We start from the raw sequence: 27608 nt of genomic DNA on the forward strand, positions 1-27608 counted from the left end.
CCACAGGCGGATGGGCAGATGAAAAAAAAACAGAGTATAGCTTTGCCTCAAGCATAAATCGTAGTTCTCAAGAGCACCTAGTCAAAAATTTTCGAAATTCCAATCTACAGTCGGTTCCATAGTGGCAGTGGGGCAAGTGGGAGAAGATTCCTCGGTGGAAGTGGAGGGGGTATGCACAGACTTCGACCCAAACTGCAGGGAGAGGGCGGATAATGGCGACTGCGAGTCTGATCCCGCCTACATGATCGTCTACTGCGCCATGGCCTGCGATTCCTGTTTGCCTCAGAGTGAGTCAGTGCGCCGGAAATTGTCACAGTTTCGTGCATAGGTCTATAGTTTTGACGGTGAATTTTTGATTAAAGGCATCTTTTTTATATAGGAGATTATATTTCACATAGTTTATATGTTATTCAGTAGATTTCTGTGTTCTTTTTTACATGTTTTGTCCATTGGGACATTAACATCTATAAACCTAGCGGTCGGAGTCAGCGTGTTGAGCCAGTTCTCATGGAAGTGATTCGTGGATGACAAAAAATGTCTGTATATATATATTGTATTCATATGCATATATATATATTTATATAATATGTATGTTGCTTTAATTTACTCATTAACATTAAAAAATCACACATTCCTCAACAGGTCCCTCGGAATGCCTCGATAAGGGCGACAGTGACTCCTGTTACCTGGGATCCCTCCTTGGGGAGTGCACTGCCAATCCTTCCTACTACCTCAGGTTCTGCGCTGGATCCTGCAGCGAGTTTCTGACAGTGTGCAGCCTTCAGACCAGGGACTTCGGTAAGAGAGACACGTTTTGCAATGGTTGAGCCATTCTCTTTCTCTCTCTCTGTCAAGAAAATGGCCGAACCACTCACTTGATCTCACGCCCAATTTCCTGCGGAATACAAGACTGTCACCTCAGATTACTACACTACATCAATTCACCCTGTATTGTATTCTATTGGTTTATTATAGTTTCATATATTCATTTGTTAATTTATGCATTTTCCTCTTGAGACAACTAATGTCATCTTTCTGTATTTCCTATCATATTCTGTCACATCTTTAGACTGAATGCCATAATATTCTTTAGACGCTTGAATTTCAAGTCGATGGCCCTCTGTGGTGGGCTTGTTCCGTGTGAGTAGGGGTTTATCTTGTGAATGATAATAATCATAATATTACCTTTTCGATTAAATCTTTTTATGCTCATATTTTGCAGGAGAAGAATGCGAAGATGGCGGAAGGTCTCTCAGGTCTCCAGAATTTGGTAAGTATCTACACTTTTTCGATTAACCCCTGAAGCTTGGCAGAATGAACCTCACAGACTGAACAGCCTAGAACTTGAGAATTAGCCAAAACAGTTAACCCCTCATTATCTCATTATCTAAGAGCTAGATTAATTGTTGTTCCAACTTTTAGTCTCATACCAGGTATAATGATTGCCAAACAAGTTTTGGCTTCAGGGGCAAATTGGATGGCAAACGCTAAAAATGGCTCCTTCCACTGACATCTTTTTGCCAGAAGATACTCACTAAGCCAAATGCTTTTCCAAAAGGCTTGCTAGCTAAAGTTTGAGCTTGTGACTATGTTCCTGACTCACAGACATCTTAATCTTTGAATGAACGTAAGCGGTCCATCTTCCTGACATACACGGACACTGAAATCTCTGAGTGGATGTGAATGACTTGATCCGCGATGGTTTCTGATGACTTTTAAAATGAATATTTGTTTGTCTTTCTTACTAAACGACTGAGAATTTACTTTATTTCAGTATAGGAAAATAAAAACGTAGTGATAGTTAAGCTTTTTTAATAAATGACCCTTTTCTCTTCCCAACGGCAAGACTGTGGAACAGATTTCGAGGAAAGGACCGTCGAGAGGGATGCCCGAAAGAGCAGCTTCTTCAGTTTCATGGCTGTTTACGACAACCCAGATAAGCGTCCATCTGTTAGACGTGGAAGAGAAGGTGCAGCTGGATCTGTTGTTCCAAAGGGTGGGTCAGAGAGACGACGAGATCGAATACTGACATCGCCTTCAGGGGACGAGAAGAAACCCATCATCACTGCCACCAAAGGAAACAGAAACAAGGAGCTTCGTAGGAAGGTAGAGAAACTTCGCGCCAAGATTCAAACGGTGAAGAGGCAGATACATCAGAGGCAGAAATCTTCGTCTGGTTTGCGCAAGAGAAGAAGGAAAAAGTCAAGGAAGAGTAAGAGAATCACATTTTTGTTTGTTTTCCATTGCTAACGCTATCAATCACAAAGAGAACCATTATCCTTGAAAATCAATACTCTCAAGAATCACTACTCTTGATCACATGTCCATTGCAGAGACAAGGTATAGGGGTTCCACCAAGAAGAAAGTTCAGTCACAGAGGACCACTGAAAATTTGGCAGTAGGGGACTCAAACGCTCAGCACCTTGGAACACCTCTCAGACAAAACCTCGTAATAGAATCAGAGGAACCGTCAACTATAACAATAACAGTGTCAACAGTTACAAGTACATCAACTGTTACTGGTTCCATGGAAGACGCCACTAGCACAGAGATCAATGTCATTGGTGTCAGCTCAACGTTATGCACCAAAAAGAAAGAATATTGCACATCCACAGTGTACGTAGACCCTCAAGAGAAATCTATACAATTTGGAAGGTCTCCTCGGCATTTAAGCAAGCCTGGTTTCCCATTGATCAAACCCACACAAGTTTTCAGTGTACCGGCAATGACAAGTGTCGTCCTTGGCTCGTCTCTTAGACAAGCAGGGGAGTTTGAATGTCCCGAGACTGTTATTGTCAACGTTAGTTGCACCAGAGTAAAAGAAGCTTGCCAAACCTCCAGCGACGCGGGGACTTGCAAGATCGATTTACAGGAGGCAGAGGATCCAGTCTGCTACCTTCCCTGTGATCGTCAGTGTCAAAGTTTTGCGATTGAAAGGAACTGCAACTGTAGCAGAGAAGACGAAGGAAGCTGTAATGATGTTAATGTTGATCTTATTCCTTGTAAAACCGGCATTGGTGATCCCAGCTGCCCAACAGCGGTTAAAATAGGTGGTTGTGTCAGCGCTGATGGAGGATGTCCAAATCTGAACATCACTTTGAAAGCTTCCGGTGGCCAAGAAAGGTGTGAAATTCCAAAGCTCGATTTTGAGGAAGAAGCGTCAGAAAACTGCACTTCCGTCAACATTATTGCTGACGTTGATGAAACCATGACACGGAGAATAGAGTTTCAAGACCGAGGCTGCCTGAAGATCTCCCCGGAATTTGGAAGGTGCCCAACACTGCTGCTGAGAGATGTGAATTGCTTAGACGTCGTTATTGGAGATGTGCTGTGCCCAACGCGGCAGCCTCAGAACGAGGCCCAGTGCACAGTCGTCCTAGCAAGAAGGCTGAAAAAGCTCATTGTGACACCAGTCCCATGTCCCCCACTTCCTTCTCCTCCCACTCCTCTTCCTCCCCCTCCTCCTCCTCCAAACGCAACTGGTATAGTTGAATTCCTTGAGCAAGCTGCACCCATCGCTGGTGCTGCAGTAGCTGGTGCTGCAGCAGCTGGTGCTGCAGTAGCTGGTGCAGCTTTCGTAGCCTTCCAGGCTGCCCTCCAACAAGCGCTCCAACAGCAGGCGCAGGCAGGGCAAGGAGGTCAGGCAAATGCAGATTCACAAAGCAGTCAAAATACCAATCAGAATAACCAAAACAATCAGCAGAGCAATAACCAGGACAGCAACACTCAAACCAGTAATAACAACCAAAACAACCAGGACAGCAATCAGGATAGCAGTCAAGACAGCAATCAGTCTGGTGATCAAAACGACCAAAATGCTGAGAGTGGCAGTCAAGCCACTTCACTGGATACCAGCGCAGGATTAAACCAGAGCCCAGGCCTGGGCTCAGCTGCAGAAGGCAATTTTACGGCAGCAGCAGCAGGCTTCTCCATCGTCCTGTTCCCAAACTGTGATGGTGACGGCTCCATCTCCCTGGGAGATGAGCTGCAAGAATTTGTTGGCCAGAATACCGGAAGACCTCTCTCGCCAACTGCCTTCTCCAGGGTTGTCAGAATCGTCGATGCTCTGAACTTCTGTCTGGTAGGTTTTCGTCCTCTTTTCCGTTTTGTAAGTCGTGTGAAGCCTTGAGTTTTTATGAAAGAATTCCGTTTTCCTACCTCTTCTTCTTCACTGTGGCTTTCCATGTATTGGTGACTTTATTTAGATAGATAATATTCTGAATCTTTAGGATGAGATGTTAATTATACTCTGATCCCTTTGGATAAGACATTGATCATGTTTTGTACCCTGGAGATATACTGAATATTCTAAGCCACATAGATATGATGCTTGTAAGATATGGTAATGATGTTTGTTTGAGGACCTATAATGGGATACATATTTTTAATGTATTCAGAACTGATATATAAATTGGAAACATTGCTAACAAGGATATAAACTATCTTTGATGACCAATGAAGCTGTGTTCTTGACTCAGAAGAACGAGAGACTTTAAAATCTTTTAATATTTTGGCATTCCTTGTAGCAAAGGCCTTTCAACTTTCAGTTTCTTACCCTCATTATCTCATTTCCAGTATGGTGGCAGAGACAGGCCCCCTGCAATGGCTAGGCGTATTTCATTTACTGATGTCGAGTTTGATCCCCCAGCCGAATGGCAAGGGTTGGTAAGTCTTCCTCAAACAAAAAGTATGGTTGTCATCGCATTGCGCACACATTCTTTATTCTCGAGATATATTGCTTGATGGCTTTAAAAGTCTTATAAAACCTGGAATATTGGGGCAATCTCACCTAACTGAACATAAGGAAACCAGGTTACACTTTTCACCATTAAAGGAAAGGAAGGTATGCTTCATTCCCACTAATATTGGCTACATTTTTAAAAATTATAATGTTCCAGTAATTTTTTTGCAAGAAACCTATGCTCAAGTCTGCCCTCTCGAGACAATCCTCCACTGTGTCGCAAAACTTCACCCTTTTATTTTCTTTCATTTCTACGAATGCACTTAATTGAACTTCCAGTGTCATAATTTGCATATTCAAGAATTAGCTCTATTGTTTCCAGAGTTCTCCGATAAGTAGCACGAAAAGGAAGAGGCAGACCAGAACTAAAACGGGAGAAAATGAATCCAAACAAAGACACCCCAAGGTCAAACCACGAGGACACAACTTAGGTCTAAAAACACGGTTAATTCTCGGCAATCACTGGTCTCACAGATACCCTGAAATCCTTTATGGCGGGTGGGAACCCATGATAGGCCCCAGGCGGCCCAGTCTGGAACCCTGGAACAAAGGAATTCAAGCCTCCAGCGGTTTAGGAATTCACCATTTTAAGAACGGGATCAAAGAGACGAAGACTCTCAATGAAGTAGTGACTGGTCAGCGCAGCCCACCTCGAGGTAATCATGAATCTTACCTGCCCCCCGGGCCAGTTCTGTTTCACGACGAAGTTCCAGGGGTCTCTTTCACGGAAGATGGACACGGAACTGAATCTGGAATGAATGGTACCATCAGTGACCCTGAATCTTCTCATGTAACTTTGCACGCTGTCAATAATGATAATGTTGGTGTTGGCATAGAAGAAAACGATGACCTAGATGCAGGAGAAGACCAAGAGAAGGATGTTGAAGTTGATGCCGAAGAAGGCGAAGAAGAAGAAGATGAGGAAGTAGAAGAATTAAGCGACGAGAGAAAAATATTCTTCTGTGGTGGCACACTCATCACTGCAAGGCACATCCTTACTGCAGCCCATTGTGTCATTCCAAAAAGGTATGTACTATTCGCCTAAACTGAAGGTAGGAAAGTTCATAAACAACCTATTCCTGTTTGCGTCTGTTAACCATAAACTTCAGTTACCTCGCATTATCTTTTACGTCCATTGTAAAATTATGTAAATAATAGCAATCGTTTTGTACACCATCTGTCACGTTCATTCTGTTGATAGCTTCAATTATTGAGAATTATGATCTATTTTACAATATCTAAAACTAAGTTATCTTACATTACCTTTCTAGTTCTCCATCTGTATTATTTCCTCCTTTTTATGTTGTTCACCATCTGTCAGAATTCTCTCTTTCACTTGTAGAAAGCAAATCCAGGTTATTGTACATCTCCATCAAATCCAGGTTATCATACATCCTATTCCCCTTAAATCTAGGTTATCATACACATTTCCCTCAAATCCAGGTTATTGTACACCATATTTCCCTCAAATCCAGGTTATCGTACACATATTTCCTTCAAATCCAGGTTATTGTACATCCTATTCACCTTAAATCTAGGTTATCGTACACCATATTTCCCTCAGATCCAAGTTATTGTACATCCTATTCACCTTAAATCTAGGTTATCGTACACCATATTCCCCTCAGATCCAGGTTATCGTACACCATATTACTCTCAAATCTAGGTTATCATACATCCTATTCCCTTTAAATCTAGGTTATCGTACACCATATTTCCCTCAAATCCAAGTTACTGTGCATCCCCTTTCCCTCAAATCCAGGTTATCATACACCATATTTCCCTCAAATCTAGGTTATCATACACCACATTTCCTTCACATCTAGGTTATCGTACACCATATATCCCACAAATCCAGGTTATTGCACCATATTTCTCTCAAATCCAGGTTATCATAAACCATATTTCCCAAAGATCCAGGTTATCATAAACCATATTTCCCCCAAATCCAGGTTATCATAAACCATATTTCCCACAGACCCAGGTTATCGTAAACCATATTTCCCCCAAATCCAGGTTATCATAAACCAGATTTCCCTCAAATTCAAGTTACTGTACATCCCGTTTCCCTCAAATCCAGGATATCGTACACCGTATTTCCCTCAAATCCAGGTTATTGTGTACTACTGCATCCTGTTTCCCGCCAATTTCAGACCCAACGTGATCCGGTTGGGCGAGAAGGATTTTGGCAGCGCAAACGAGAGCAAAATCGTCGATTACAACGTGACGAGGATTTCCGTCTTCCCGCGCTACAAATTTCCACTCAAATACAACGATATCGCCGTGAGTATGATGTACTTCAGAAGTCTTGTATGAGTCTAGAGTTGAATTTGGCCTATATCTGCCTGGTGTTGTTGTTCAGGGAATCTGGTAGTAGTAGTAGTAGTAGTAGTAGTAGTAGTAGTAGTAGTAGTAGTAGTAGTAGTAGTAGTAGTAGTAGTAGTAGTAGTAGGTGGGATATGCCTTTGAAACGGCTCCTCCCTCTCGGCAGATACAGGGGATCATATTACTGTCAACTTGAAAGATCTCTGTTGAAATACAACTCACGAAAACCTCTTCAGTATTAGCTTTCGTTCAAATTGTATCGGTGTAACGCCAGATAAGTGTAAATCGATCACTTAGTTGGGGTTCCTAACTTCGTTTCAGATCATCACGCTGGATAGAGACGTACCTGCCCGGTCTGGTTTTGGTCCAAGTTGCGTCCCGCCGTCCAAGTTGGATCTGATGGAAGGAGACGAGGCGACGGTCTTTGGCTGGGGAACTAGGCCTAATAGTGAGTCTCTCTCTCTCTCTCTCTCTCTCTCTCTCTCTCTCTCTCTCTCTCTCTCTCTGTGAAACTCACAGAAATACACTCGCACTTACTTAATAAACACCTCTCTCTCTCTCTCTCTCAAAATAAATAAATAAACAAATAAATAAAAGAAAACATGAAAATACCGGGTATATTGAACATTATACAGCTTAAATTTCGCCTAATCTAGAAATTAAATCACGTACTAATACCTTTTCAATTAAATAAAAATGGCGCAGGTAAAAAAAATGTAGTAAACACGGTTGCCTTTGTCGTGTCAAGAAGATTTTACAAACAATAATAATAAACAAACCTCTCCACTTCACAAACTGACTCCTACATCTTCCACAGCTCCTGCGGCGGACGTCCTGACGAATGTGGAGGTCCTGGTGCGCTCCCTCCAAGGATGCAACGACTCGTACGCGTCCCTGGGAGCGCAGTTCACCTTCTGCTATCCCGACGGACTCACGCCCGACATGTTCTGCGCCAGTGGCGATGACGGGGAAGACGTTTGTCGGGTGAGTCACGTGGTTTGAGTCTAGACGCCCTAGGGCCTAGACCAATGTCTTGAGTCTAGCTTTACGGAACTCGAACGACTCCGTAGGGCAAGGTCTAAATTCTAGCTTTACGGAACGACTCCGTAGGGAAAAGGTCTTGAGTCTAGCTTTACGGAACGACTCCGTAGGGAAAAGGTCTTGAGTCTAGCTTTACGGAACGACTCCGTAGGGCAAGGTCTTTAGTCTAGCTTTACGGAACGACTCCGTAGGGCAAGGTCTTGAGTCTAGCTTTAAGAGACGACTCCGTAGGGCAAGGTCTAAAGTTTAGCTTTACGGAACGACTCCGTAGGCCAAGGTCTTGAGTCTAACTTTAAGAGACGACTCCGTAGGGCAAGGTCTAAAGTCTAGCTTTACGGAACGACTCCGTAGGGCAAGGTCTTGAGTCTAACTTTAAGAGACGACTCCGTAGGGCAAGGTCTAAAGTCTAGCTTTACGGAACGACTCCGTAGGGCAAGGTCTTGAGTCTAGCTTTAAGAGACGACTCCGTAGGCAAGGTCTAAAAGTCTAGCTTTACGGAACGACTCCGTAGGGCAAGGTCTTGAGTCTAGCTTTAAGAGACGACTCCGTAGGGCAAGGTCTTGAGTCTAGCTCTACGGAACGACTCCGTAGGCCCAGGTCTTGAGTCTAGGTTTACGAGACGACTCCGTAGGGTATTACTGCCCAATTCTCATGGCTTTGGTGGGCATACTTAAGACTCTGCTTATTCGTGATATCCTGAAGATGAACCTCTATTCCTAACAAGCCCCCACAGGGTTCCCGATTCCTAAAGACACTGCGCGGTTCGATGTTAGGCGCAGAGATATTTCACTTTAAACAGTTTTATTATCTTATATAATATTTTTTCAATCCGTTTTCCCAAATGACTCTTAATTTTCCCTTGGTATTTACTGTCTCTCTCTTTTTTAATATTTTTGTAGTCGTCTTTAGTTTACTATTTCTAGGACTTCATTAAGTTGTTTGTTTCAAGAACATTATTCCCTCTCTCCGCAATAAACGCTTAAAACCATTATCCGCAAGTATTCTCTTTAATGTTTATCGCTAATCTTAATAACTTTTTTGTTTCATTCTTCTTCTTTCCTTCAGGGCGACTCGGGAGGCCCTCTCTTCCTGAAGGAGAACCTGCTGGTAGCGGGCGTGGTCAGCTCCGGCTTCGGCTGCGGTGACAGCCGGTTCCCTGGACTATACACGAGAGTAGACAGTTACCTGAATTGGATGGACCTCGCCGTGTATGGCAGATGCGCGCGCGCAGGCGGACGAGGATGAGAACGAGTGCGCGGATATGAACAAGTGCTCACAGTTGGCCGGGTCAATGCGATGCAGAGCGATCTTCAATAGGGTGGTTTAGGGTGGGCGGGGCGTATAGTCACACATAGACCTACTATTCTGTGATGATTTATATAACGTTGAATATATTCCTAGGCCGGAATATTTAACGATATTATCAAAATATACAACATTTACCACATGTATGTGTGTTCGTACATACACGAAAGCATTTTACTTATGGACTAAAGCTTCCAAAAAAGGTCTTTCGTGCAATTTGAGAAATATTCACATCTGCTGGATTTGTCGCTATTTGAATATTACTTTTGTCAGTTAATGGGAAGTATATAGTACGCCTATTTGCATCATGTATTATGTTATGTATGTGCGTTCGTGCTTTTTTTTTCACAAATAGGCATTTTCATTCTTTACATTATCTTTGGTATAAATATTATTTATGTTGTTGCGAGGATGCATTTAACCTAAAAAAAATTGTGATAATTGTAACTATGGCGCCCAATTTTCAAGTCATACGTTCTAGCCCTTAATAAAAAAAAATAAAGGATTGAATAATTTCTTATTATTAGTAAGCCTCCATGTCAGTATCAACCTGGATCATGAAAATGGGAGACAGATCATAAATCTTTATAGACCTAAAACCTTAATCCGTTAAGGTTTTAAATACCATGTATTTAAAAAAATCAAAGAAATTCACGTTCTCTTATCTGAGCAAATAAACTAAACTCGAAGTGAATGCCATGCCTCTCCGACAGATTGCGTCGAACAAAGGCACACAAAGGCAGAGAGAGAGAGAGAGACAATGAAAAACAGCAAAGAAACTCGTCTGAAAGACTTGGTAACATAAAGAATGGCTGGAGAAGCCATAAAGTATCAGGCAGCTCTCTGGAAGCAAGACCGATATGTCGAATCTCATCAGTCAGTGTTGTTTGGTTCGTTGGAGGAATACTTCGGTTCATAATCCCTTTCTCGTGTTGGTGGTAAGGCTATTGAATGCTTCCTTGATTGTTATATAGATTGTAATAATTGTGTCACTTAGAAAACTTGAAGGCTAATCGCTCACCACCGGCAAAATAGCTTATGGTACTATGCATGTGGATGCCTAAACATGGTACTATATTGTCACCATGAACAGGAAATGGTGGTGCTATTCTGGAATGAGGTTAAATACTGCCGTGGCATGATTCTTTTGCTTGTAGTTTGTATTTCTAACACCATATCCCTACGTTAATTAAACTTTTCCAATTATACAAAATAGGGTATATATAAAGACCAACTTTCGATTCATAGAGACTTAAGGAACAACTTGACTATTGGTTTCAGGATATTCGTCCATTGCTTGTTTAGGAGGGATTTAAATCTTGCTTGTACGATCTGCAGATGAGGATGGGCATTTTTTTTATCGTCGGGAATGTCAAGGATGTTAATGCAAATGCTATGATAAAATAATTAAAGAATTAAAGGAGTTAAGTTCAAATAAGCCTAGTGCTTTAGAGAAGACTAAGCCGTTCAGCTGAGATACGGAATGTGATGATTAAGTGAGACTGAATATAATTAAATACAGGTGAAACGGTGTAAGATAGTTGTGCGCAAGTAACTATGACACATCCTTTCAATATATCGTCTATTATAGATCTATATATCGTCTAATATAGATACGTATCGCCTACCGCTATCATGTAGTACTACCTTAGGTTAGGATGTATATTTCTGCAGTTACCCTTATATAACATTTCCAACTCATAATATTATCGGCTTAAGCTACAGGTGTCTGTAGGAAGGAGCAATTCAACCAAATATTCTTTGTGCAGATTTTAAACATTAGATATAGTAAACTGATGCTTTTCTGTAATACCAACAGGTGGCAGCACCTTCCAGCAATTATTTATTTATTTATTTTAATCTGGTGTGCCTTTTCTTTAGTCGTCATATATCTTTGATCTTTGCTGCATCTTGACTCCTTTCATCAATATTCGGTCGTGCTTTTACGTGTATCCGTGTATTTTATTCGTTAAGATATCTAGCACGTCAAAATACACATTTGTATCCTATTCTTAATGACATGTAGCCTATGAAACTCGGTACTTAATGGCCGTGACCAGTTTCGTGTGGATTAGTCCATTGTTTTTAATTTGTTTTAATTGTTGAATTGAATTCTGCATCTTTTTTTATTAAAGAAACTGCTCTCAAAATAGATTATAAAAAAACCTGATTATTGTATTGCTATGTCCTTTCGAAACTTATTTCGTAAAGATACTATATATAAATACGGCTCCATTTCCTATATCTACCGTATCTGCTTCTTCTGTGGTTAGAACACACACACACACACACACACACAGAGAGAGAGAGAGAGAGCGAGAGAGAGAAGAGAGAGAAGAGAGAGAGTGTCTCATAGACCGATAATGACGAATACCCTTCCATGCATAGTCTCAATGTTCGATACTGGCGAATACCCTTTTCTGGGCATAGTTTCAGAACAATATTACGTGAAGGAGGACAAGATCGGGAGGGGTTACCAGGGTGAAAGGAGAGGAAATAAAAAAGTAAAAAAAAAAAAAAAAAAAAAAAAAAAGAAACACACACACACACACAACAGGTAATCCGGATTTGGAAGGCTAGCCTACGTAGGGCTTCCTCTTGGTGGATGAGAAAGAATTTTTGTTTGCTTGGTTGTCTGTACACATACACAAACGCAAACAATACACAGAAAAGACAAAGAATAGGTCATGAACTTCCCCCAACAAACAATGGTTTATCAACGTAATACGATTATTTCCCCTTCATCTTTATTTTATTTCCGGTTATACGGATTAGCAACGCACACAAAGCCAGCACAAAGCTCCCATAGCGTCTCTTTGTTTATTTTCGTCTTTTATTTATTCATTTTTGTAATTTGTGTCAGGGAACTATTTTCCTTTAACGTTGTACTGTTACAGTGGCGTTTAATTCATTCAGAAATCTCTTTAGTGTTATAAAAAACTATTATTATTATATTATTATTATTATTATTTTTTTTTTTTTTTTTTTGCTCTATCACAGTCCTCCAATTCGACTGGGTGGTATTTATAGTGTGGGGTTCCGGTTGCATCCTGCCTCCTTAGGAGTCCATCACTCTCTTACTATGTGTGCCGTTTCTAGGATCACACTCTTCTGCATGAGTCCTGGAGCTACTTCAGCCTCTAGTTTTTCTAGATTCCTTTCAGGGATCTTGGGATCGTGCCTAGTGCTCCTATGATTATGGGTACGATTTCCACTGGCATATCCCATATCCTTCTTATTTCTATTTTCAGATCTTGATACTTATCCAATTTTTCCCTCTCTTTCTCTTCAACTCTGGTGTCCCATGGTATTGCGACATCAATGAGTGATACTTTCTTCTTGACCTTGTCATCAACGTCACGTCTGGTCTGTTTGCACGTATCACCCTATCCGTTCTGATACCATAGTCCCAGAGGATCTTTGCCTGATCGTTTTCTATCACTCCTTCAGGTTGGTGCTCGTACCACTTATTACTGCAAGGTAGCTGATGTTTCTTGCACAGGCTCCAGTGGAGGGCTTTTGCTACTGAATCATGCCTCTTTTTGTACTGGTTCTGTGCAAGTGCCGGGCATTCACTTGCTATGTGGTTTATGGTTTCACTTTTCGTATTGCACTTCCTACATATGGGAGAGATGTTATTTCCGTCTATCGTACTTTGAACATATCTGGTTCTTAGGGCCTGATCTTGTGCCGCTGTTATCATTCCTTCAGTTTCCTTCTTTAGCTCTCCCCTCTGTAGCCATTGCCAATTGTCATCGCTGGCTAGTTCTTTAGTCTGTCTCATGTATTGTCCGTGCATTGGTTTGTTGTGCCAGTCCTCTGTTCTTTCTGTCTTTCTCCTGTCTCTGTATATTTCTGGGTCTTCGTCTGCTTTTATTAGTCCTTCTTCCCATGCACTCTTTAGCCACTCGTCTTCACTGGTTTTCAGATATTGCCCCAGTGCTCTGTTTTCGATGTTGACGCAGTCCTCTATACTTAGTAGTCCTCTCCCTCCTTCCTTTCGTGTTATGTATAGTCTGTCCGTATTTGCTCTTGGGTGTAGTGCTTTGTGTATTGTCATATGTTTCCTGGTTTTCTGATCTATGCTGCGGAGTTCTGCCTTCGTCCATTCCACTATTCCTGCGCTGTATCTGATTACTGGCACTGCCCATGTGTTTATGGCTTTTATCATATTTCCGGCGTTGAGTTTTGACTTGAGTATCGCCTTGAGTCTCTGCATATATTCTTTCCTGATCGTGTCCTTCATCTCTTGGTGTTTTATATCTCCTCCTTCCATTATTCCCAGGTATTTGTATCCTGTCTCATCTATGTGTTTGATGTTGCTCCCATCTGGTAGCTTTATCCCTTCAGTTCTCGTTACTTTGCCTTTTTGTATGTTGACTAAGGCGCATTTTTCTATTCCAAACTCCATCCTGATGTCCCCAGATACAATCCTTACAGTCTGGATTAGGGTATCTATTTCCTTGATGCTCTTACCATACAGCTTGATGTATTATTATTATTATTATTATTATTATTATTATTATTATTATTATTATTATTATTATTATTATTATTAAATGGAAACAGTAATAGCTGTTTGCATAAATAAATATATAAATTCTTTAAGCGTTATGGAGGTTAACGTACCTTTTGTAGTCTCTACACACACACACACACACACACACACACACACATATATATATATACTATATATATATATATATATATATATATATATATGACGTAGAAACAAGCGAGGTATATGTGAATGTCTCTTCTTTTGTGTAAAGGCTTATGAAGTCACTCTTAGTGAGAAATGTATACAACAGTAAAGGACAGAATTAGGAAAACTGAGAAGCACTACTGGATTATCTCCCCCTTCAACCCCTTAAGTAGATCTTATTTATACCCAGACTTGTGGTTCACTTTAAAATAAGTCTTTGACGTCATACTTAGACCAAACATTCAATAAGTCTAGTAATTTTATTCCTCTGCTGATATTAGCGTTTTTCTATTAAAGAAATGTGACCAGAGGCTCAATAGAGTGTGGTAGAAGATTGTTTATGAAATGGGTTACAAGAAAAGTTTTACTTGGACCTAACATTCAATAGGTCTAGTAATATTCTACTGCTGATGTTAACATTTTGCTGTTAAAGAACTGTGGCCAGAGGCTTCAGGTGGGGAGAGAGAGAGAGAGAGAGAGAGAGAAGAGAGAGAGAGAGAGAGAGAGAGAGAGAGAGAGAGAGGCTTGGCAACATAACAACAACTTTTTTTAACCGTTCTTCGGTCTTCATGTATTCCATGTACGTGCGTATGTGAGGCATTTTATGGGCTTCCGTACCCGCGTATGCCGTGCATATTATTCTTTAAGTGAATAAATAAATAGGGGTTAGCATGTTCTTAATATGCCATCCGTGTCAAGGTCTGTCAGTGAAGATGAGACTTCCTAGTACTAGAGCGTGGGGGTGTTGTGATAATAATATAATAATAATAATAATAATAATAATAATAATAATAATAATAATAATAAATCCCATTGCTACCAATAATGATAGTAATAACATTAGAATTTACAAGAGTTCGCAATTGGAGGTTTCCTAGTACTAGTTATGGTGATGTAAGATATTTTTTCAGTAATAATAATAATAATAATAATAATAATAATAATAATAATAATAATAATAATAATAATAATAATAATAATATAATAATAATATATTGGTACTACTAATAATAGCAATAGCATTATTACACAGCTCTCAATAGCAAAACAATGCAAACACTTTTTTAGCGAAATGCTGTAAAATTTTACTGAAAAAATTATCCAGCTGATTATAGTCCCGCAGCCCAGACCATTGAGATACAACGAACGAGATACCGACTGGAACCTCTACTGGTATTTAGGAATAGACTTGTAAGCTGTGAAACTGACCGTCTGCCGAAAATATATGGGTGGCTTACTTAACAAGCACCACTAATTGCTTGTTAGATTTGGGTCTAGATCCAATATATGAGATACCAGATAAATCTAATATATAATATATCTGCAGACTCTACTGATTATAGAATGACCAGTGACAGACATTTTGAAGGGTGGGTTCCCCCTGACAGACGCACTGAAAAGGGGGGCTTAATTGGATCTAGATCCAACTTAGAGGATACCGAGTAAAATTTACACTACAATAGCACTGCACATCCTAGAATACTGTGGTGGTAATGACAGACATTTTAGTGGGTGGTTACCTCCTGACAGACACCCCACATGAGTGGGGAGGGGGGAGGGAGAGGGGGAGACATGAACGCATCCAACATTGGAGATACCAACTAAAATTTGCACTACAATAGCACTTCATATCCTAGAATGCTGTGATGGTAATTTTAGTGGGTGGTTTCCCCTCGACAGACACACCCTAACAGGTTGGCAGTGGGAAGGGCAAGCCCCGATAATTAATGACTAGACTATTATAGTAGGCTACTATTGACCCGTATTATACATTATCGTGATATATTTAATAAATATTTTTATCCTTTCTATATCCTGTATTTATCTAAAACAGTGGTTCCCAACCTTTGGCACTTTGAGGAACCCCTGAGACAATTTTCCTCATCCCAAGGAACCCCAATATATGTATATATATATATAATATATATATATATTATATATATATATATATATATATATATATATATATATATCAGAAAGAAACCAATACTTAATCACGTGTGCAACAGATCCTGATGTGAGTTAGAAATATATATACGTATATATATATATATATATATATATATATAATATATATATATATATATAATATATATATATATATATATATAAAGTCTTTTTAATAATTACCTTTAGTAAAACAGAGGAGAAAATCTCGCACGATATGTTACGATAAAATAAATGATAGGACTACGATTTCTCACGCCATGTTTAACGAAGAAAAATATATACATATAAATAACAAATAATTAAATAAAACATGAATTCTCACGGAACTCTAAGGTTCCGCGGAACCCCGGTTGAGGATGGCTGATCTAACACAAAAATTATTTATTTGTTTCATATAAATAACAGTCATCTGTAGGCCCATAATAATTCAGTCATATTATTTTGTCAAGCAACCAACTGACTTCAATTATAGTACACGCTTTAGCTTTGTTTACGAGATGAAAATTAATGTAGCGGTGGCTGGAAGACTGGCACTGTAAAGTAGCATATAAGTTCTTATCATTATTAGAGTTATTGCTGTAAAATGTCTATGTACATAACATTTGTTAAATAGAGTAATACGCACCCATTAAATAGATAGTAATACATATGTAATATATACGCTATAGTCAGGGTACCGATCATCATAATTGCGCTATAGCCTAATCGGTTTGTTTTATCGAAGCAGGACTACCTTCTTTTGGTTTCAATGAAATCATGGATACATTTTTTGTATTATCAGTTTTATGAATGAATATTGTTGTTACTATAGTCGATTTTTTTTCGGCTGCTGTAAAATTCGTCAGATATAATACACCTGGCTGAGGAAGGACACAGAGGATCTGTTTTTTAAACAATCTCTCCACACACCAAGTTATTTCGAACATTTCCATTCTCTCAAGAAGATTATGAACAAATATAAGAGCAAACTAGACCAAAATAATAATCATCTAGCATTAATGAAAAGAAAACAAGAGAAATGAAAAATTAGAGCTATTGTCAATTTTTTCTATCGTTAATGTTTAATGAGTAAGTGTTTAGCGAATTGTTAGGGTTTAGTGAGTAAGCGTTTAGTCAATGTTTATGAGTAAGTGTTTGATGAATGTTTAGGGTTTAGTGATTGTTTAATGTGTCAGTATTCAGTGAATGTTTACTGAGTCTTTAGGGTTTAGTGAATGTTTTGTGAATGTTTTATTGAATGTTTTATTGTGTAAGTATTCGGTGAATGTTTTGTCCTTAGGGTTTTAGTGAATGTTTTGTGAATGTTAAGTGAGCGTTTAATGAATGTCTTGTGAATTGTAGTGTTTAGTGAATATTTAGTGTGTAAGTATTCAGTGAGTGTTTAGGGTTTCAGTGAATGTTTTGCGAATGTTAATTGAGCGTTTAGTGAATGTCTTGTGAATGTTAGTGTTTAGGGTTTCAGTGAATGTTTTGCGAATGTTAAGTGAGCGTTTAGTGAATGTCTTGTGAATATTAGTGTTTAGGGTTTCAGTGAATGTTTTGCGAATGTTAAGTGAGCGTTTAGTGAATGTCTTGTGAATGATAGTGTTTAGCAAATGTTTAGTGTGTAAATGTTAATTAGGTTTTTAATGAGTGGATGTTCATTCACTGTTTAGTATTTAATAAGTATTTAGGGTTTGGTAAGCATTTAGTATTTAATGAGTGCTTAGGGTTTAGTGAGTGTTGAGTGTTTAATTAATGTTTAGGATTAAGTGAGTGTTTAGTGAATGTTTACTGAGTGTTTGGGCTATAATGAGTTTTAGTTAATTTTGTGTTTTAAGTGTTTAGTGAGCATTTAGTGTATAGTGAGGTCGGGGTGAGTGTTGGGTATTCATTGGTGTTTTTGGTTATTTGAGTGTATGTTAAGTGAGTGTGGTGTGTGGAGTGTATGGTAAGTGTGTGTGTGTGGTGTGTGTGTGTGTGTGTGTGTGTAGTGAATGTATGCAAGTGTGAGTTGCTTACTGAGTAAGTGTATGTGAGTGTTAGTGTTTAGTGATTGTACTACATTCTGTTTAGTTAGTGCTTCGCTACTGTATGCAAAGAAGTCCTGTATTTTACAGGAACCATTTATGCTTGACAATGCTTTGATCCAAGAGCAGATGCTTAGGCCTTAACCACAATGGTTGGAGTGCTTAGGCCTGTTTTCGTAAGGTAATTTTTTCTGTGAAATTGGGTCGAATAATAATAATAATAAAGATTTAAAAAAGTAATAGTAATAAAATATAGTACTAAGAGCTGGACCGAGACCTTTCAATATGGTCTTCCGAAGTCACTCTCGGCAGAGAGATAGCTACTACAGTGATTGACGTGAGAATATAATATGATGTTAATGCCTGTCTACTGGATATAATGAACAATTAAAGTAAAAATATTACTAGGAAGAAAATTAGCCGAATAATGGTCGTCATAGCCAGCATCGATAGAATGTATTGAACCACATTATATAGGCTGCCTGTGGTAAGTTAGGAGACAAACACACTCAGCTGGCTTTAAACATCAAACTGCGTAAGTATCATTTTGATCAGAGTTTAGATTTTCTTCCCTGAAGATATATGGTACCTGATACTTGGTGATAGTGTACAGATCAATTTGAGTGAGGCAGCTGAAAATAAGTGGACTATTAGATCATTGACATGATATTATAGGCCAACTTAATTTGGGAGTCGAGCTCCAAGTTGTATGATCGTCAACTTTGGGAGGGGGAATAGAATGGGTGAAAATGTTTTAATGTTTATAGTTAGCCGCCTATCCTGAACAATTCATTCCCATTTCCGTTTCCAGTAATTATTTGTGCTGTGATACATCATCTCTTTGTGAATTTGCGGGTGCTAAAACGGCTCTTTATGATGGGACTTTGGTCTTAATATCAATCGAATTCCCATATCCGATAGAAATTTCATTTCATCCACACGAACCAACAGCAACTAAAGAACAATTCAGTTATGGTAAGACACGTTGGGCTATGAACCTCGACATGGCTGCAGTGCCCTAACTATAGGCAAGAAAAAAAAATGACCAAAGGCGCTATTAAAATGAGAATACTTATCTTACATCTCGTTTTTTAGAGGAATTGAGAGTGGCACCATATGACTGGTTTAATTATTCAAAAATGGCTCAGCACACATACTTGTAGCTGTTGTCACTTGTGACCCCCTCCCCCCATTCAGATAAAATACTACTTTGTGTGAAGTAATAACTACACACCAAAGGTATATGTATATATATATGTGTGTGTGTGTGTTAGTGTCTGTGAAAATATAGAAAGTAGACCAAGCCTATTAAGTCTCATACATAGTTTTTTTATATAGATGTGATGGAATTAATGAAGTGAAATATTCCATATTTCAATAGGAATTTTAAAAAATAACTCCGGCAGTAATTCTTATCCTGAAACATCACAATATTTCTTGAATTTTTTACCTTTTACATTTTATCAGGCTCACGATTTTCAGATAATTACCGTATTCCTAATATTAATATTGCCCTATGATAGATTTTGAATCATTTCAAGGTGTCCCATCTCTCCCTTCCAATCGTAGGTTGTCTGTGAAGGGGTAACCACCCACTAAAATGTCTGGCATTACCATCACAGCATTCTAGGATATGAAGTGCTATTGTATACAAATTTTACTTGGTATCTTCAATGTTGGATGCAGATCCTGTCTCCCTCTCCCCCTCCCGAATCATTGTGGGGTGTCTGTCAGAGGGTAACCACCCACTAAAATGTCTGTCGTTACCATCGCAGTACTCTAGGATGTGCAGTACTATTGTAGTACAAATTTTACTTGGTATCTCCGATGTTGGATGGAGATCCTGTCTCCCCCTCCCCCCCACTCGTTGTGGGGTGTCTGTCAGGGGGTAACTACCCACTAAAATGTCTGTCATTACAACCGCAGTACTCTAGAACGTGCAGTACTATTGTAGTACAAAGTTTACTTGGTTTCTCCATGTTCGATGCAGATCCTGTCTCCACCTCCTCCTCCCCACTCGTTGTGGTGTGTCTGTCAGTGGGTAACCACCCACTAAAAAGTCTGTCATTACCACTAAAGCATTCTTGGATGTGCAGTGCAATTGTAGTACAAATTTTACTTGGTATCTCCAATGTTGGATGCAGATCCTGTCTTCCCCACCCCACTCGCTGTGGGGCGTCTGTCAGGGGTTAACCGGTACCCACTAAAATGTCTGTCATTACCACCACAGTATTCTAGGATGTGCTGTGCTATTGTAGTGCAAATTTTACTCGGTATCTCCTAAGTTGGATCTAGATCCAATTAACCCCCCCTTTTCAGTGCGTCTGTCAGGGGGAACCCACCCTCCAAAATGTCTGTCACTGGTCATTCTATAATCAGTAGAGTTTGCAGATATATTATATATTAGATTTATCTGGTATCTCATATATTGGATCTAGACTCAAAATCTAACAAGCAATTAGTGGTGCTTGTTAAGTAAGCCACCCATATATTTTAGGCAAGTCTACTCCTAAATATCAGTAGAGGTTCCAGTAGGTATCTCGTTCGTTGTATCTCAATGGTCCGGGCTGCCGCTCTATTATACTATGAAAACAATATTATAAGGCAAGAGTTTATTTATTTATGTTTTTTTACTGATTATTAATGATACTATACATCTCTTTTGTATTATTTATTGTCTTTTTCGTATATTTCAGAAGGTGGGAAGCTGATACAGACTGGAAAGGAAGAGAGAGAGAGAGAGAGAGAGAGAGAGAGAGAGAGAGAGAGAGAGAGAGAGAGAGAGAGAGAGAGAGAGAGAGAGAGAGAGAGAGAGTCCAGTCCTTCCTAAGATGAACAGCCCGAAGTTGAAATGTGACTTTGGTGAACTTCAAAAGCGCCAGACTAAGTTTGGTAGACAATTCTTTCTTTCGCCGTAGAGGTGCCACCAAGGTGCATGATTTTTTTGGAACGACGCGAAAAACCAGTTCTTGACAATTGTTTTTTTGTTGCTGCTTTTTTATTTCCCCGATCTAGAAGAGTCTATGGGTTGTTCGACACCAAGAAATGTGTATACTTCTGTCGAAGTATACTAGTCATGGAACAGAGAACCTGCTACTTTTAGATTGTGCTTTGCCGTTACTTGTGATGACAAAATGCTTTGAAATGTCAATTCGCTGAAGTTCAAGTTACTCCATCTTATTTCGACGAGTTCGGCTGTACTAGAAAAAGCAAACCGATAGCACAATACAGTATTTCGGCTTAGAATCTATAACCTTTTAGACAACGCCGCTCTGACAGAGGTCGTATCGACGTTTTGTTAAAGTGTTCACATGTAAAACGTATTTTTCTTTTTGTCCCGCCGATGTGGTCAAGTTCCCGGCGCGCCATGAGGAGCAATAATCACTGGAGCAACTCACCAGATAAAGAAACTAGTACTACTGACATTGCGAAAGCTCAAAATATGATCGCTACATCACGCTGCGTGGATTTCTGGAAAGTCTTTTCGACTTCAAGCCAGGGAGAGAATCAACTTTAGACTTTCCTAAAGTCTAACGATTGTTTTGAGGTGTTTTTCATCTTGGCGAGAGACCAAAATGTTGCTAGGACAAGGTGTGAGGAAGCTCGGTGAAGCTTGCTGGACTCATGCTCAGTGCTTCAGATCTCAGCCGCATGCGCACTGCAAAGGACTCGTTTGCACCTGTGATAGGTAATGTTAATTGAAACATTTTATATGTATTTAAAATCCACCAAACGCATGACGATTTAAGTGTCTTTTTTACAACAAATTGAAAAAATATCGAGTAGGCCTATGAGGCAGCGGATAGTAATAAAGTAACAGGAAAAAAGCAAAAAGTAGCAGAAAAAAAAAATCGCAATTTTTCTGGGGAAAATGTCACGTTAGTTTACAGTCTTTTGTTTGTGGAAGTATTAATGTGGCTTTTTTTGCCCTATGGCTTTTTTTTTCACCTAGATTCATAATGCATTAATGAACGGGTCATGTCCTGAAGTAATATTCTAACTGACAGAATGACTGAGACATCCAAAACTATACTTTTTTTTTTTTCCATCTGTCCATCCGGCTGTGGTGTAAGCGTATGGTAACACTGCGTCCCGGGCTTTATATAGTTACATTCAGCTTACATTCAACAATAATAATAATATCCTATTTCGAATATTAACGGTGTAATTAGCATACAGTAATTTATCAAAACACTTTTCAGTTGCAAATCTGCACCCAGATATCCTTTTATTTACCTTAAACTTACACATAGCGTAACTATTTAAAGCCCGGGACGCAGTGTTACCATGCGAAAATACCACAGGCGGATGGACAGGTGGGAAAAAACAGAGTATAGGTCTAGAGACCTTGTGTCTAGACCTCCACTGTAGAAGTGGTAATATTGTTTTAAAACCTATTTCTTTCTTTCCTTCCAGTGGGTTTCATGATACCGACGGAAAGTGTACGAAACACATGTGGGAAGATTTGGGTAAGCCATGATTCTCGAATTTTGGCAGAAGTTCCTATCACACTTTTAAAAAAAATGTTTCGAAAAAATATATAGTAAGTTTCAAGTTAGTAAAAAAAATAAGAACAATTGCAAGAGCATCCAACAATAACAGTAACTCATAATGTATACTGAATAGAAATCTAGTTTAAGTTCGAATTTTAACTCCATTAAATTGGAGAGGTTAAATGTCAAAAATTATTTTATTTGTTTATTTGTTTAACTCAGAATGTAGACTGTAATTGCCTTGCTAGGTTGGTTGGTTCTGAGACAAAGTATTAGTAAAAAAAAAAAAAAAAAAAAAAAAAAAAAAAAAGATGATTGTGGCGATATATATATATATATATATATATATATATATATATATATATATATATATATATATATATATAAAACTTCATATTTCCAGGTTTGGTCCCTTGGGAAATCATCGTCTTCAGCCTAGTGTTTACAATCTCCGCGTTCGCAATCTTCGTCGGGTGCGTTTACTTCGTCATCTCCAAAGTCGTCAGGTTAGTTATAATTGTTCATGAGAACGCGCTGGTTGCTGAGTTAATTTAACATATCTCTGTTATATTATCATTATGGGATTTTCTGATAGATTTATTTATGTATCTTTATTTCCCGAATACATGGTAGCTACTACTAAAGCTCCTCGGAGGACGCTATACAGTCAGGGTCTTCTGTCGTAGCTTAGAGTTGCCAGGTAAAGTTCGAAATTATAAAGTGATTCTATAGCTACCCAGGCGTTATGCGATAGAACTTGGTGCATATTCATTGAAAGGCCTCGAGATTATTATCGTTCAGAGGGAAACTGGGTCGTAGGACTAAGTGTTTTCCGCTGAAATTATCGCAAATTACTCAGTTGGAGCAAGTCCACAAAAAATAGTTATCTATTGTATATCACCAAACCTTGTTGACTTGTCCTTTAACGGAGTATTTTATTTCTCATGGTTATCTGCATTCCCACCAATCTTAGGACAATGTCAATCTGTAATTATGTTAAATCAGCCATTATAATCGTAACGAATCAACAGGTTTGCCAGAACGCGTCCAGCAGAGACCTTGATTCCCAACAAAAGCTTCAAAGGAGATCCAAGAGAGTTGAAGAAACAGAACTCGGTGGTGGAGGGCAGGATGGCCATCAGAGTCCCCAAAATTTGCGAGACAAAACTGACGGAGGACAGCACAGTTGAAAGCCAGTTGGTCGACGAGACAGCCGTCAGATTCTGCGACTTCTCAGATCTCGGCGACAGCCAGAGCGACGCCAACCACAGAGACAGTATTTCGACGACTTCCACCAGTTTCATGTTTGAGCCGGCCAGGTTCATAACGCCGCTCGACTATAGGTCTACTAGTGAGTCTGGTGAGTTTTTTGGGCAATAATTCATTAAAAAATTTTGTTTTTAAAATTATGTTCAATGTATATATTGTAAATTAAGATAACTCTTTGGAAACCGCAATTCAAGTTTAAAATCATAACTTTCATTTAAAGAAAGAAGAAAAATGACATTTTGCTCGCAAAATCTAAGATTTCATCTATAAAATATACCATTTTTTAGGGTTTAGATGCTTATAGATATCCAGGCATTCTTGGTTTTGTTATATAGACATATTTCAATCTAATAATACAATGAAATCAAAGAGTAGGCCTACATTTATAAACCAGGATTAAAAAAAAGTCAAAATACTTCCCGGAGGAGACGCCTTCCAGAAAGATGGCAGTCGATTATTTTAGAAATTACCTATCTACTTATTCTATCTCTGTCGCAGCCGAGACCCGTCAGAGCTCAAGACGAAGCAGCAGCACCACTCAAAGCGCCATGAGCCAGCCGATGGGCGGTTTCCGTCCTCCTCAGCGCTTCATGAGGGCCTGGTCGACGGCCACCTCCCACGACGATAGCGACGACTGGTTCCAGCCGAACAGGAATCACCTCAGGATGGCGGGATCGAATAGGCGAGTTTTAAATGAGTTTCAGTTTCATCTGCATTATCACGTCCACAGTTTATATTATAGATGTAAAGTTTATTATCTAAAAACATTCATTTTTGTCGTTTTTTTTCAACAGCCCGGGTGGTGCAACGCGTCTTCCACTGCTTCTGAGAGCATCCACTTTTTCGGAGAGTGACGAATCTCCCTGAAGACACGAGATAAGAACCACCCCCCAACCCCAGTTTACGGAAGATTCCAACCCCGTCAGTGTACCTACGAAAGATAAATACGTCGCTATCCTCACATGGGCGATCTTAAACCTACACCTAAAATTAAACTACTTCAATGGATGGAGGACATTCCCTGGTGTTACGAAAACGCTGATGAACCTGGAACCTGGTTAACTGATTTCTTATTAGACTCAACATAAATTTTTTTTTTCCATATCAGTGGAAATTGGTTTAACAGACGTGTCTGTGCATCAGTCCGTATCTGTAACTGCATCAACTGTATTCAACTGTTTGTGTGGTGCGTTTGTAAGCATGTGCGTAACTGTATTTAAGAGAGGGTAATGCGTATGTTTATTATAAACATCTGTAACTTCAGTATAAAAACTGATTTAATGCATGTTTATTTTCCATCCCATTTTTTTCTTATTCCGCGATATAAGTTGGTATCAAGAAGAGGAGAAAAATGATGTACAAAAACCTTCACTTGCCTTAAGATAATAATACAAAAATTTACTGGAGTACTTATTTTATAAATTAGAAGAAACATAACAAATAGTTCAAGAACGTGAGCAGTTAGTAGAGAGCCGTTGCAAGGGTTTCCCTCAGATTAGCCATACTACTAATTCTCAAGCATCTATCTGGTAGATTACTGGTTATTATTTGTGCTTCTGTAATACTTAGCAGGTCAGGATATGTGATTTGATTATGGGGTAGACGGAAAATTAGGCTAAAAAGTTTACTTTAGGCTTGAGAGTTCAATTGATGGCCCTCGTAGTATTCCAGTAAGTAGGCTAATCCTTCAAGTTGATCTTAGGCCTATTTCCCCGCACCACAATACACCGCCTGCAGCCAAAACAAATTCCTGCTAAAGGAAGCCATTGTAGTTAGGCCTTTGTCTACCCAAAATCATGTCAATACGCCCTATAAAAGTAAGCCACATCAGAGACGTTCCATGGCCAACTTTTACCAAAAAATCACCCAGAATAAGAAGTCACTCTATTGTTAGACAGACGCCTCCACCATCTTTTTCTTTGAAAAAGAGTCGCTCCATTTCAATTTGCTTCATCAGGACTGCTTTATTTGTTTGTTTATTTTTTCTGTTTGCAAATTTACAACACTCGAAGTACTACAGTTTTTATGTTTCAAATCGCCCTTGAGTTTATAACTAATTCTTATAATAGGCCTAGTACTACAAGTTTCATAGCCATGTCTCTTGTTTCTGTGACTATAGTAGATTCATTTAAGGTAGATTCTTGCGCCTACGAGACGTTTGTTTGGCGGCCTCTGATTGGCTGGTAGCGGGAGGCAGACTGCTCGCTCAGTGGGTCATATTTTCGTTTGTAGCTTAGAAAACTAGCAATATGTTTACATTTCTTCATTTATCTCACGTTTTACAAAAGATAGGACAGTTTTGGTCATACCAAAGGATTCAGTATTAAATGTACAATTAATGAATCTTTCCCTGAAATCAATAAGTTAAAATACAAAGGAATTACAACGAGTAGAAGTGAAGGGAGAAACATTTCATTCTTTATACCTGTTTTTATTCATCATCGGATTTTGCATAATTCACGAGATCAAGATAAAATGAAATCTTGTGTTTTAAAACAATGAAATCACCCTGAATACGCTGGTGCTTTCAGATTTTAAATACGTGTAATATGTAAAGAGAAAATGAAGAATATGTCTTATTATGTTGCATCCGTGCTTGACTCGGTTTGACAGTAGTGCCGAGAGACGCAAGATATCGAGGGGCTAGTCCTCTCAGCTAGAGCCGTTGGCGTGTTGGCAGTTGCCAATTGGCGATATGAGAAGTTTGCAGTTTCGAGACTATGTATTCACCGAATTATTATGTCATTACATTTTCTATAAATAAATGCATAGAATTCCCATTATGACTTTCGAACATTTTTACTAAAATATTATATATGTCCGTATTTCTGGACATATCTGATAAAAGAAAAGTAAATAATCAGATGGATGCATCTGGGTGTTGGCTTCAATTTAGTCTAAGTGAGAAATGTAGTACATGCTTTATGAGGCTCACTGATAAATAACAGAACTTGTTTCTCTGGCCAATAACATAAAAAGCTTATGGTTTTCATATGTTCACTCAATAAACAAAAGTACAAATGTTTATTTCTTACCATAAAATTTGTTGACGATGTAACGAATATAATATACTGTCTTTTTCAGAATTGCTTGAGTTACTCTTACACCAGAATGTTTATCTCCTTTATATACATGTTACACTTGACAACATGTCTACAACAATGTTTAGGAAAATTTGCTTAGTTTTCTCCTGAGGTAGTTGATTATTCTTGAATCACTTAATTCATACCTGAGTTAGAATAGCTCCCGTAACCGTTCCCACAGCCCTGCATAATTATATATATATATATATATATATATATATATATATATATATATATATATATATATATATATATACATGTATGTAGGAATTGAGACTAATCAGAAAGACTGTTATATCATCATCTTTTTATACAAATAAAATGGAAATTCATGCAGATATATTATGTCATAAACAAAAGAAAGTCATACACAGAAAAGGCCTTCTAGGCTTACATTGGTATGTCATTAGGCTATCGATATGAACAAAAACCAAAGAAATTACAAAAATTTTACCAATTTTCTTAGTCATCATACAAATTAAATTTAAAAAAATAAATAAAGGAAAATCATACATATATACATAGTCATGTATTGGAACAAAAAGAATGCGAAATTATAAAGATACAGTGATATCCCCTTTTCTATTAAAACCAAATAAAAAGAATTTATGAACAGATATGTACATTGTTATGCTATTAAATATTAAAAAAGGAAACTCATATAGATATTACTGTAGTTATGAAATT

General features: G+C 38.7%; 2 protein-coding genes across 2 annotated transcripts; both read left to right on the top strand.

Moving 5' to 3' along the window:
• Nucleotides 1-127: 127 nt before the first annotated feature.
• LOC135197254 (uncharacterized) lies at nt 128-9927 on the top strand. Its single transcript, XM_064224351.1, has 10 exons — nt 128-287; nt 643-798; nt 1223-1270; nt 1847-4081; nt 4576-4665; nt 5064-5767; nt 6895-7024; nt 7388-7514; nt 7884-8050; nt 9173-9927. The coding sequence occupies exons 4-10, from the start codon at nt 2321-2323 to the stop codon at nt 9350-9352; spliced, it is 3159 nt and encodes a 1052-aa protein (XP_064080421.1). The 5' UTR covers nt 128-287; nt 643-798; nt 1223-1270; nt 1847-2320; the 3' UTR covers nt 9353-9927.
• A 291-nt stretch (nt 9928-10218) lies between these two features.
• On the top strand, nt 10219-27089 carry LOC135197255 (uncharacterized). The gene is made up of 7 exons (XM_064224352.1): nt 10219-10350; nt 20773-21764; nt 22493-22545; nt 22973-23075; nt 23601-23929; nt 24337-24520; nt 24633-27089. The coding sequence occupies exons 2-7, from the start codon at nt 21652-21654 to the stop codon at nt 24703-24705; spliced, it is 855 nt and encodes a 284-aa protein (XP_064080422.1). The 5' UTR covers nt 10219-10350; nt 20773-21651; the 3' UTR covers nt 24706-27089.
• The last annotated feature ends 519 nt before the right edge of the window (nt 27090-27608 follow it).

Source organism: Macrobrachium nipponense, chromosome 18 (assembly GCF_015104395.2).
Source record: "Macrobrachium nipponense isolate FS-2020 chromosome 18, ASM1510439v2, whole genome shotgun sequence".
NCBI lineage: Eukaryota > Metazoa > Arthropoda > Malacostraca > Decapoda > Palaemonidae > Macrobrachium > Macrobrachium nipponense.